The 12,145-nt window shown below is 39.5% G+C and overlaps 1 protein-coding gene across 1 annotated transcript in view; it reads right to left on the bottom strand.

Moving 5' to 3' along the window:
- DENND1B (DENN domain containing 1B) overlaps window positions 1-12,145 on the bottom strand; it is a 276,366-nt gene that overhangs the window by 160,976 nt on the left and 103,245 nt on the right. The window contains exon 4 of the mRNA XM_065409672.1: window positions 3,230-3,279. Coding sequence (XP_065265744.1) covers window positions 3,230-3,279 — 50 coding nt within the window. The remainder of the gene's footprint in view (window positions 1-3,229; window positions 3,280-12,145) is intronic.

Raw genomic sequence — 12,145 nt, 5'->3', positions numbered from 1 at the left:
AAGTGACTATAATGCAAAAGGTCTCTTGTAAGGTATCATTACAAAGCTCATAATCTACTGAGTGTGATCATCCTATTTGTAGAAATGTACCACTCTTGTATCTAAAACTAGAAATATAAAATGTAACTCTGAGGGCCTATTGTAATTATGTAAAGTGTGGGCCATTAATGATGGTTTGGAATCTTGATGACTCCCATTGTCTGCAGATGGCTGTTTACCTGTGAGTCTCCCTGTATATGTGTGTGCTGGCAAGTGAGTAATGAAGTCTTGCAGTGACATGTGATCATGTCACCTGAACTGGAATCCATCTTTAACCTGGTGCTTTTCCAGTGGGGGTGGGTGGAAACCCAGAGGGACAAAGGGTTCCCGCCTTATGCAAAAGATATATAAAGGGGTGGAAGAGAACAGAGGGAGAGAGGAGCCATCATGGAGAATCCCCTAGATAACACCTAAGCTGGAACAAAAGCTGTACCAGGGGAAAGAATTGTGCCCAGGCCTGGAAGGTGTCCAGTCTGAGAAAAACTTACTGAAGCATCTCTGAGGGTGAGATTATCTGTATTTAGTTTGATTAGGCATAGATTTGCGCATTTTATTTTATTTTGCTTGTGACTTACTTTGTTCTGTCTGTTACTACTTTGAACCACTTAAATCCTACTGTCTGTATTTAATAAAATCACTTTTTATTTAGTAATTTACTCAGAGTATGTATTAATACCTGGGGGAGCAAACAACTGTGCATATCTCTCTATCAGTGTTATAGAGGGCGAACAATTTATGAGTTTGCCCTGCATAAACTTTATGCAGGGTAAAACGGATTTATCTGGGTTTAGACCCCATTGGGAGTTGGGCATCTGAGTGCTAAAGACAAGCACACTCCTGTGAGCTGGTTTTCAGGTAAACTTGCAGCTTTGGGACAAGTGATCCAGACCCTGAGTCTTTGTTAGAGCAGACTGGAGTGTCTGGCTCAGCAAGACAGGGTGCTGGAATCCTGAGCTGGCAGGGAAAACAGAAGCAGGGGTAGTCTTTGCACATTGGGTGGCAGCTCCCAAGGGGGTTTCTGTGATCCAACCCGTCACAGTACAATATGGAGAATCAATGAGACAAGAGCTCTTGTCTCATTTTATTCGTACCTTTCTATATTATATGTATAACGGCAGGAAACCTTCAGAGCTATGCCTCCTTTCATATACTCCTTCGAGGACTGTTTTCCAGAATGCTCTAACTATAAAGCCTGGGATTCCATTCTACTTTGTTATATACACAAAAAAGCACACCAATGGCACTCTGAGAGGTCACCTTTTCAATGAAAATTTTTACGAGGTTTAGATAATCATGTGTGTACATTGTCAGAAGAAAGTTTGGGAGTTCTTTAGTTTTATGATTAGAATAAACCAGCATACATGCACAAAATGAACATTTTAAATCTTTATAACTTGTCCAAATTAAATCCACCAAACCAATGACTGGCACATCTATGACCTAGGGAATATGTCCCTGCCAAATTTCCATTATCTTGTATTTGGGCACTACAGCCATTTAAAAAAAACAGTTTACAACAGAATTTTCTTAGCAAAAATAAATGCTTCTTTTCCTCACTCCTGCACAGAGCACACCTACCAAATCTCAGCCCAACAGGTAAAACTTTGAGAAAACAGTAAACTGAAAAACAGCCTTTAAAATGGAAATGCTAGGTAACCTAAACTACAGACATTGCTTTGCCTGTTAATAGCTAACAATCACACACAGCAATTTGTAGAAATCATTTATCTACTGCTACTGACTAAGTTTGTGCCACTGGATGGCAGCAACAGAACCTCACCTGCTTCTGTCATCATCAAATTTGATTTCCATGCTGCTCCTTCACGATAAACTTGAAACAGATATAACTCAGATAATTTTTTCACTTCAAGGTCCGAGAGACACAGACAAGGTTTTCATCTCGAGGCCAAAAGACCAAAAACATCAAGACACTTGATCACAGCCTTGGATAGACCAAGAGACTACTTACACTTGATCTTAGCTCATAGAGCCAGTACATATTGTAAGCACAAGAATGTAAAGGCTTTAATGCACGAATACAAAACATTATCAACAGTGTTGGCTGAGTCATAAAACTTGTATAAGGGGATAATATGTTTAACCAGTTCAAAAGCCAAACAACTCAACTGAAGCGCAACATCTAAGAGGTTAGGTGACCAAGTTGACTATCAGATAACATGTATTTGTAAGGTTCTATGTTGCACCTGGCTTCTCTTCCAAGCCCTTCTTCACTCCCATATACGCATTAGTTTTTCTGTCTTCTGTTTCCTAAATTGTAACATCTTTGGGGGCCCTTCTCCTCGAATCCTGTCATGCAACTGATGCTAATACCATTGAGACCAGCGAGATCTGAAGGTTAGCTGGGTGCACATTCATTAATTGTACAAACCAAGCTTCTACCAGTAACACAGTATCAACTGACTCACGGACAGACACAATGTGAAGATTTCCCAAACTACAAATCTACACAATTGATTAAATTAATAATCATTAAACTCATTATCAAACATTTTGATGAAGTAAAATAAATATTTGGAGCTTATAAAAATATCTTGTATGAACATTTGAAATGAGTAGCAACTGATATGCGGAAGCCACACTAAAACTGATATCAGGAAGGTGAAATACCATTTACAAACAAAGGTCTTGAATCTACCCTCAGAAAAATCCATTGCTGCCCGTGCACATTCAGTTACTGGCATGTAATTTAAGTTCTTTTAATTCTTACATAAGGTGAAACACAAACTGTGGGTTATTTTTAAAGCTGCACAGTGAGTTTTTATATTCTGGTATATTGCACCATTGCTTTAAAGCTGATATTGGGAGGAAACTAACTATCTTGTATCTTTATAGTACACAGATGGTGTTTACATTGGGCTGGAGGAAGTTGGGAGCCAGGATACAGCTCTATATCAAAAGAGAATTCTTAAAATCCTAGCAAGGGTGTATTATACTGTAATATTTTTCTACTAGTGCCTAAAGACATACTTGGAGAACAAAGGAAAAAATGTTTAGTGTTTATTCTTTTCACCTCCAGGTGCAAGACCAGAGGATGAAATGCATTTTATTTTGTTCTTATTTCTTCAAGTCTAGACTTTCAAAAAGTTATTTTCATTTTCAGTAAACAGATATATAATTTAGAATACATTGAATTAAATATTTTTAAATAAATGATCACTGTACCACAAACCTTTCAATGTCAAAAGGAAAGCAGAACTTCGGCACACTCTGCAGCACCTCCTGTAAATACAGATTAAAGAAATAATGTTAGGATTTTAAAATGACAGTTTATTTAAGTATTTCTGCTATACTGTTTGCTAGAAAAACCATTTTAAAGAAATATTTGGTTGCAAGAAATATAGCACACGTTCCTGGACTGAAATAATTGATTATTAAAAAGGAATTAAGTTTGTGCTTTGGCAGATTGCAAAGACAATGCCATAGAAGCCCCAGGAGGGAAAGGCCTGGCCTGAAGGGTATTAACACCCTTCACATCCCCGCTGGGATTCCCTTCAACAAGGCCATATGGATTTTACAAGAAGCACTGCACCATATGGGTAAGCCACGTCTGCTGCTACTTGTACCACAGACTAGCCACAGGGACTTCTGACAGATCCTGGCTCAAAAATACAAATGTTGTTTCAATTAAAATGCAGGCAGAGAAAAGGGAATGAAGTTGGCAGCAGAATGAATTACTGAGAGGTATAACAACTCTATATGTGTTTCATAGTCAAATGCTGAAAAAGATGAAAATCTTCTGTTGGTACAAAGTAGAAATTTATATGGTTATCTCTTCAGTAGAGCAGTAAGGCATTCACAAGCAAACCTCATTATTAATTAATTAAAAATAAGACCATTCCTGCAGTGTTCAGACCATCATGTAATGGATACTGTGTTTCTTTTCTGCACATTTTTATTTAAGAAGCTGTTTAGTGGCAAATAAAATGTGTTAATTAAAATATAAAAATGTCCTAATGTTTTTAAGAAGTACAAGACCTCTCTCTAGAAAAATCAGAGCTAACAGATCAGCTGTCAGCAAATCTGAATAAATGTATAACACTGATCTTACTGTATTTATTTTCTTGCTTCCAGCAAACCAGTTGGGAAAACAAGTCCTCTGTGAAATGTTTAAATGTAGGAGGAAGGTTGTTGATGATGAAATGTAGTTGGGTCAGTGACGTGCAACACTTGCTTACTATACCAAACCTGCAAGCACTTATGTGCATAAAGGTACCCGTATCAGTCATCCCACTAAGTGAGTGTTTGCAGGATTGAGTGTGCAGGTTCCAAACTTCCAGTGCCAAGGGTGGGGATTTAGGTGCTTGATCCTCCGAGGTGCTGCGAACCCTCAAAACTCACTCAAGTGAAAGAATGCTGAGCACTTTGCAGGATGGGACAGCAACTACCATATACTGAAAGTCATGCAGTTAAATTCCTGTGCACTGCACTGAATGCGTACCTTACCTTAAGTATTTGCCTGGTTTTACACAGTGTAAAACACACATGGAAAAATATTAATATATTAACCAGCAAGGTCTGTATATTTCAAAACTCTGTAAACATTGCATGAGTGAAATGTTTACAGCTTTTTTCAAGGATATAGTGTGTGTCCTGGTAGACCACTACATTAGTACATACAGTAAGAATGAGAAAGCCTATTATTCCTGAGTTCTGGAGCAGCTTTGGGACTCTCACTGTGTGTGATAACAGAGATAAAGAATGGGATGAAAGTAATATGCTGTGTTTTGGGGAAGGATACTAACTCTCTTGATTATGGAAAATCTCTTTCTATGTAGTAGCACATATAATATTCTCCAAAGAGACTGCTGTTCAGTCTCAGTTTTGGCTGGCAGGGAAGGGCCAATGTGGAAATTGCAGGGAATAAAACACACACACACAAACACACAAAGTAGAAAACAAGCAATAAAACAAAACCAAAAAACACAAACTAAAGAAAAAACAGTCCAAACTTCTAACGTATTAATTTTCAAATAGATCATTCTTTCAGGCTCACAAAATTTTAATTTTCTTCTTTCAAAGAAATAATTTCATTTTTAAATTTTGGGTCTTCAGGTAATAAAGCTCAACACAGGTACCCTGCCACCTTCAACCATTTTCACTTTTAATATACATCTTAGTTTAAAACATCATTTTTGTCTTACTATCAACAATATTAATTGCTGCTTGGTGACTATCGGACTGATTTAAAATAGGGAGGGAAATGTATTTCCAATATTCATCTAAGTTTCCCACTGGAGCTTTTTTAAAAAAAAAAAAATTACTGCACAAGGAAGGAAACAAAAGAAAGATATTAACAGAACATAAAGTACATTTTGCAACATTTTTGAGACTCAGATGAACTACAGTACTTTCCCATTGCTCTGCCTCCCACCCCTCCCCCACTCCGACCGGCACATACATACACACACAACTTCTGCAAAACACAGCCTCAGCTCGCTTCCCAACTGGCAGGAGCATCCCTCAGGGGACAAGTCTTTAAACCCCCGCACTCTTTAAAATTCAACCAGCCAGCAGGTCTATAGACTGGTGTATAAACAGTATAGACAAAAAAATCCTCTCTCAGCTTATGTCAGTGACAAAGCAGCTCAGCAGTTGACTGCTTCTCCCCTGACAGTGTAAGCTGGGTTTACACAGATCAATAGATGGAAGTCCTACCTCGCTTCCAGGGCTCAGTTTTCTCCCTTAATTACAGGTGCTATTCAGATTTTAAAAATGGAGGAAAATAAGATGCATCTAAGATGCTTTCTAGGTGTCTTCTAAACACTGTTGGGGTGTATTAATTGCAAATAATCATGTTATACATGTATTCATGCATATTAAGTATTAAAACATATTTAAAATTGACACTTATTGTACAGTGACCCTTTCTCCTGAATGAAACTTGAACTCAGTTTTCTAATCAATCTTCATTTCCAGGGGCCTGTACCTAAGACATACCTGCTTGTTGGACAGAAAGATGTGTACTCATTAGAAAAGGAGCACTACACTAATTTATATCCCCTTTTATTTTAAAGATTTAACACAAATATTTATTCTTTTCTGATGAAAAAGTTACATGAATCTTCAAACACAAGAAATATCCTTGATTCTAGCTTCTAGTGGATTATTTTCATCTATGGAACCTGTAATGCTAGATTTGGGTGCTTTCAGAAGAGTATATACTGTTTAACTTGGGAAATAAAATTATTTTGCAATGTATTATCTAATGCTAAAAGCAATAACATTGTTGCCTTTAAAAATAGGAAACCTCATATATTTGCATAAATAAATTAACTTTGTTGTTAAAACAACAAGCAACTACCTCACTCTTTAGAAAAATTTCTGTATATACATATAAACATTAACAAAACCACTAGTGTAGTTATGCAAGCTTCAAAAATCCCTCAACTATGAAAAGGGTAGATTTATTTTCCTGAAATATCTCACACTATGGGTGAAATTCCAGTCCTCTGTGCAAAGCCCAAGTAGAAGGGGAATGGAAGTCACTTTCTCATTCCAGAGGCAGGGCATGAAGCATGTCAGCATAGTCTATTTATTTATATAATGTTGTAGCAGATATTGCACCTCCCATGGGGGTTATAGTCCAGTAATTCTTGGCAGTTCACAATTTCACTGACCACACCTTACCATTCCTCCAGCTTTCCCACAAACATAGATCTCTATGCTTCTGTGGAGAAAACCACGGCAGGCACCCGAAATATAAGAATGATTTTCTTTTTCTTGCTTAACTGTACATCTATCTATCTGGGTTATTATTATATGGCATCCATCACCATGGTATATGCATCATCCAAAGCAAGTAGAGATGAGGAATATAAGAATGATGTTTAATGCACAGGTGATGATGACCATCTGTTGTAGGAAATCTGCTGCCAACTCACGGCATTGCCTTTGAAAAATATTACTGGTCTGCTCTTCCGGTTACATGACTGGCATCACATTCATTGTGTGTCTGTCACGGAGGTCATGGAAGTCACAGATTCCGTGACTTTTTCCATGACTTCCATGACTTCTGCAGCAGCTGGTTCAGCAGCAGCAGTTTGGGTGTAGGAAGGCGCTCGGGGCTGGGGCAGTGGGTTGGGGTGCGGGACAGCGCTTACCTTGGAGGGCTCCCAGAAAGCAGCTGGTATGTCCCTGCACCTCCTAGGTGGAGGGATCAGGAGGCTCTGCGTGCTGCTCCTGCCTGCAGGCATTGCCCCTGAAGCTCTCATTGGCTGTGGTTCCGGCGCTCATGGTGGGGGCAGCACCTGGAGCCCCTCGGCCCTCCCTCCCACTAGGAGCTGCAGGGACATGCCGGCCATTTCTGGGGAGCTGCTGCCCACCTCCCCCCAGCACCCGTGGCGGCTCCGGACTGCCCTCCCAGAGCAACTGCGGCCAGCTGGCCCAAGTTTTAGTTAGGGGTATATAGTACAAGTCATGGACAGGTCACGGGCTGTGAATTTTTGTTTACTGACCGTGACCTGTCCATGACTTTTACTAAAAATACCTGTGACTAAAATGTAGCCTTATTCATTACTAGCTAGGAAGGACAAGGCTGGAATTTTAAAAATTACAGTCATCATCAAAGAGAAGAGGATTTTCATTAAGTTACACAGATCAATACTCAGAAATGCAAAATCCTACTTTAATTAATCTTCATTTTGTGTAAAAACAATCATCAAGAGTAGATCAATCATATTTTCTCTTGGTCAGACACTAAAAGTACTAAAATGTTGTTCAATATCCCCTTCCCAACCAGAACACCACAAATGGCTAAAAATATAGGGTGAAATCCTGGCCTTATTTAAGTCAATGGCAAGACTCCTATTGACTTCAGCAGAGCCAGGATTTCACTCATAATGTCTATACAATACATAAAGGTTTTGTAGGATACATTCTTTACTCACCCCAATCTTATCCTAAAAAGCAGATTTATGACCCTCTATAAACAAAGAAGTTCAAATTGTGTCATATTCCGAAAGTTGGAGTCTGAAATGCATAATGGAATTTTGATAGTTGATTTACCAACTTGAAAGGAGAGACTATTACATTAAACAATAAAGCTTGTATACCAGAAAGGGGTGCATACTGATGGGAAAGGTAACTTGGGAATGTACAAATTTATATTTTTCTTTAAAAAAAAACCTCTGGCGTCTAACTATAAATGAATGGAGACTAAGGCGCTGTCTACATGGGAAAGTTATACCAATGTAGCTTAGGTGTGAATTTAAACCAATATAGTTATACCAGCAAAACCCACTATGTAAACACTCTCATTCCAATATAAGAGTGCCTTTTTCCAGCTTAGTTTATGACACTTTGGAAGAGTTTAACTACACCAGTATAACTGACAATTTTTTCCCAAATAGACAAGGCCTAATACTACACCAAATTTGAGTGTGGTGAACTTGCTAGAATTCTTTGTACTTGATTCTTTAAAACTATACTAAGCATGTTACTTGGTACAGCACACTGTTTGAACTGAATAACTTTTAAAATGTGTTGGGTGGGGATCTGCAGTTATACCATCAGAGAAATTTATTTATTTTTCTTTTTATAATATATGCTGCTAGTATGTACAATCTGGTGTATTTTAATGGGATGGATGAGGGTTGGGGGCAGGGATGACTGGCTTTTTAGAAGCACCTCTATCTTTCCTAGCAGGGAAGCTTTATGTATCCAGAACTGAACTTCATCAGAGGCAGGAAAATCCATTTTCCCATTCAGTTCAAACTTTTTCTTTTTAAGAAAAGGAACCGTACCATTCCAGCTGGTTCAGTGTATGATCCACAACACAAGACCGGGCCTCAAGAAAGCAAGCAGACCCTCAGCTAGGTAACCACCCTAATTATAAGCAGAGGAATAGAAAAGAGAATGTGTCCCTTTAGGAAGAAGGGATTAATCCTACACCAAGAGACAGGTACACTAGGTCCACTCCAGAAACATTTCAGAGTTGCCCAGGGGAGGGGGAGAAATATATTTTTTTAAAAGTAGCAACCATGACAACACCAATTATTTAACTACAGAACTGAGATAAGATAGCCAACAATATTCATATAACAGGTGCTCAAAATAACTAACCATCCCCATAAACTTGCAGAGAGATAGGACATCTGCTAGGGAAATATTATCACATATAGGAGCATAAATAAAAATCACTAACTTAGAAGTGACAGGTTTTTTACATCTTCTTTCCCCACTACCCCCTCACTTATTCTATTTCGTTATTTCCTTTTTCTTTCTCACCATGTTATTTTTCCTTTTCTCATTTCTGCCTAAGGCTTTTTTCCCCCTCAATCTTTTTTTTAAACTCTCTCATTTTTCTGTACCTCCTTTTCCCTTTTTCGAAAGGAAGCAACTCCTCTTCTCTCAATCCTTTACCTCTTACACACCCACCCCATTCTATTTTGTACCTCCTTGCTTTTTCCCATATTGCTGAATACAGCTGCTGCTAGTTAGGTCCTGCTCTTTGTTCTCTCCTGTATTCCCGTACATCTCACCTATTTCTCTCTCAATTCTTCCTTGCTTCCTCCTTGCATTCCCAGTTTCTCTCTTTCTCCACTGTAAAATGCCCTGTTTGGATGTCATCCTGGTGGTGTTTCCTTTGGTCTTCCTGCCCCTGAGCTCTTTCCCCTCTTGGAACTCCCTCATGTCTCTTTCCCTCTAACTCCCAATTTTCTTCTTTCTTGGGACCAACCCAACCTTCTTCCAACCTTTCCCCTCCCCACACCAATTCCTTTCTTCAAAGTTCCTACCATGTTTTGTATTCCTCCTTTGACCATTAAAAGAAACAACAGTGAAGGCTGTTATTGTTTTAAGCACCTGGACCTGATCCAGTGACATCAGTGAGATTATTCAGATGCTTGAAGTTAAGCACATGCTTAAGTTCTTTGCTGGATCAAGGCCAAACTTCTCACATTTGAGCCCTTCACCATTAAGCCCCTAAGAGAGTGAAATCCTGATACTGCCACATAAGACAGCCAATGCAAAGCCAGGCAGCTCAGTCCTCTTTCTGATCTTTCTCTGCTGGCTTCTCGGTCACCCTCTCTGTATGAGACACACACAGAGCAGCGAGCAGCATGAACCTAACAGAAGGAGAGCAGAGAAGAGAGAATCATAAAAATATCTCCTAGCAGTGGAAAGATGAAGGAAGAGAGCTATGTAGCCCAACCTGACAATTCCTGCATGCAAGAGAAATGCACTGGTCAGACAACTACACTGTTCTATGGAAGCAGGATAGTTAGCGACACTGTTAATAGTACAGAGATAAGGTCTCAGTACACCTTATCAGGTAATTCCCAGCAAAAAAACCAAAACTAACCCTTCTGTTATATTTCAAAGACATTATCATTTACTTCTGCTAAAAATATTAGAACATTAAAAAATCCAAATTAAATCCTTGAAAGCCAGGAAATTCCAGAATTTAGATTACATGTATGAAAAAACCAAAAGGTCTGATTAGGGAACTAGCAGGAGGGAGGAGTCCCAGCTGCCTAGCCAAAAGGAAGACAATAGCCTCTAGTGGCACAGAGGATGCCACAAAAGAAAGCTGTCAGTACAGAGGTGGGACTCGGGAGCCAAAAGTCAACCACAACTAACCTGCTACTGAACATACAAACAGCAGTTGCACCAGTGCCCAGAAGTAATAGTAACAGTGTACCAAGTTTACTCAAAAAGCTCATACATTTTAAGATTTTTTTTTTAAATGTCATTCTATGGATGCATGGTTTAATACAGGGATCAGCAACCTTTAGCATCCTGGCGGGCCAGGCTGGTTTGTTTACCTGATGCGTCCGCAGGTTCGGCCGATCGTGGCTCCCACTGGCTGCGGTTCGTCACTCCAGGCCAATGGGGGCGGTGGGAAGCGGCGGCCAGCACATCCCTCGGCCCGCGCCGCTTCCCGCAGCCCCCATTGGCCTGGAGCGGCGAACTGCAACCAGTGGGAGCTGTGATTGGCTGAACCTTTGGACGCAGCAGGTAAACAAACTGGCCTGGCCCGCCAGGGTGCTTACCCTGGCGAGCCGCGTGCCAAAGGTTGTTTTATATATTAAACCAGGGATCGGCAAACAGAAAAAGGGAAACAAACTTTTGCTCATATTTTCAAATATTAGGGCACTAATTTGCATTTTTCTTTAAGTTTGGTACAATGCTACCAAACACAGAACGATTTGTAACATTGTCCTTTAACAATCACCTGTGTGAATCTGGGCAAAAGATACATGAAAAAAACTAAGTGATTGCTTTTTCTACAAATCCAACCCTAAAAAGGGATAATTTTATCTCAAAAGGAAATGCTTTTATTGAAATAGTAATTTATTTTAAAAACAAAAAAAGAACAAGAACAGCCCACTGAAATTTAGAGGATAATAAAAATAACCTAATCACTCTTGCCATACCACCAAATTGTGAGCCTCTGAAAAATCTCAGTTTGTACATGGTCATTAGAGATTTGTTAGACTCTGGAAGCTAAATTCCACAGAGACTCCATCTACACTGAGTATGCTCCAGCCCAGGCTGCCAGAGCAGAACTGCACTTGCCCTACAATTGCTCCTCCCAGCGGTCAGGAGCCACTGTGGTACCAGGCACAGGATACTAAAGCAGAGTGACTGTCTCTCCTGAATAGATCTGGACAAGGAGAAGAAGTCTGGAGATAAATGTGAGGAGGGAGGGACAGGCAGTAGAAACAAAAGTGAAACTGTTTGAGCAGCATATTCCAGAAGTCTTGAGGTCTTTCTGAGTCTTCAGAGATTTGAGATCTACCATACCATTCTCTCACTAGAATGGAAAACCTATAATGGCAGCAGGACGTAAAAGAGACCCAGTTTGGGAATAAGAACCATTCAAGAAATATATGTTTGCTGATGATGTTTTAAAGAAAGTCACACCAGTGAACTGGTGGAAGTCACTTAAGCACTTGGATTCAGAGACTGTTGAAGTGATAATCTCACTTTTAACAGTAGTAGCTTCTTCTGCCGGTGTAGAAAGAATATTTTCTTCCTTTGGACTAATTCATTCCAAACTGAGAAATCGTTTGGGACCTGAAAAAGCAGGAAAGCTTATTTTTCTTTTCCAGATTATGAACAAACAGGAAAATGAAGGTGAAGA

This window comes from Emys orbicularis, chromosome 8, assembly GCF_028017835.1.
Source record: "Emys orbicularis isolate rEmyOrb1 chromosome 8, rEmyOrb1.hap1, whole genome shotgun sequence".
Taxonomy (NCBI): domain Eukaryota; kingdom Metazoa; phylum Chordata; order Testudines; family Emydidae; genus Emys; species Emys orbicularis.
This window is presented reverse-complemented; position numbering and strand designations above follow the sequence as displayed.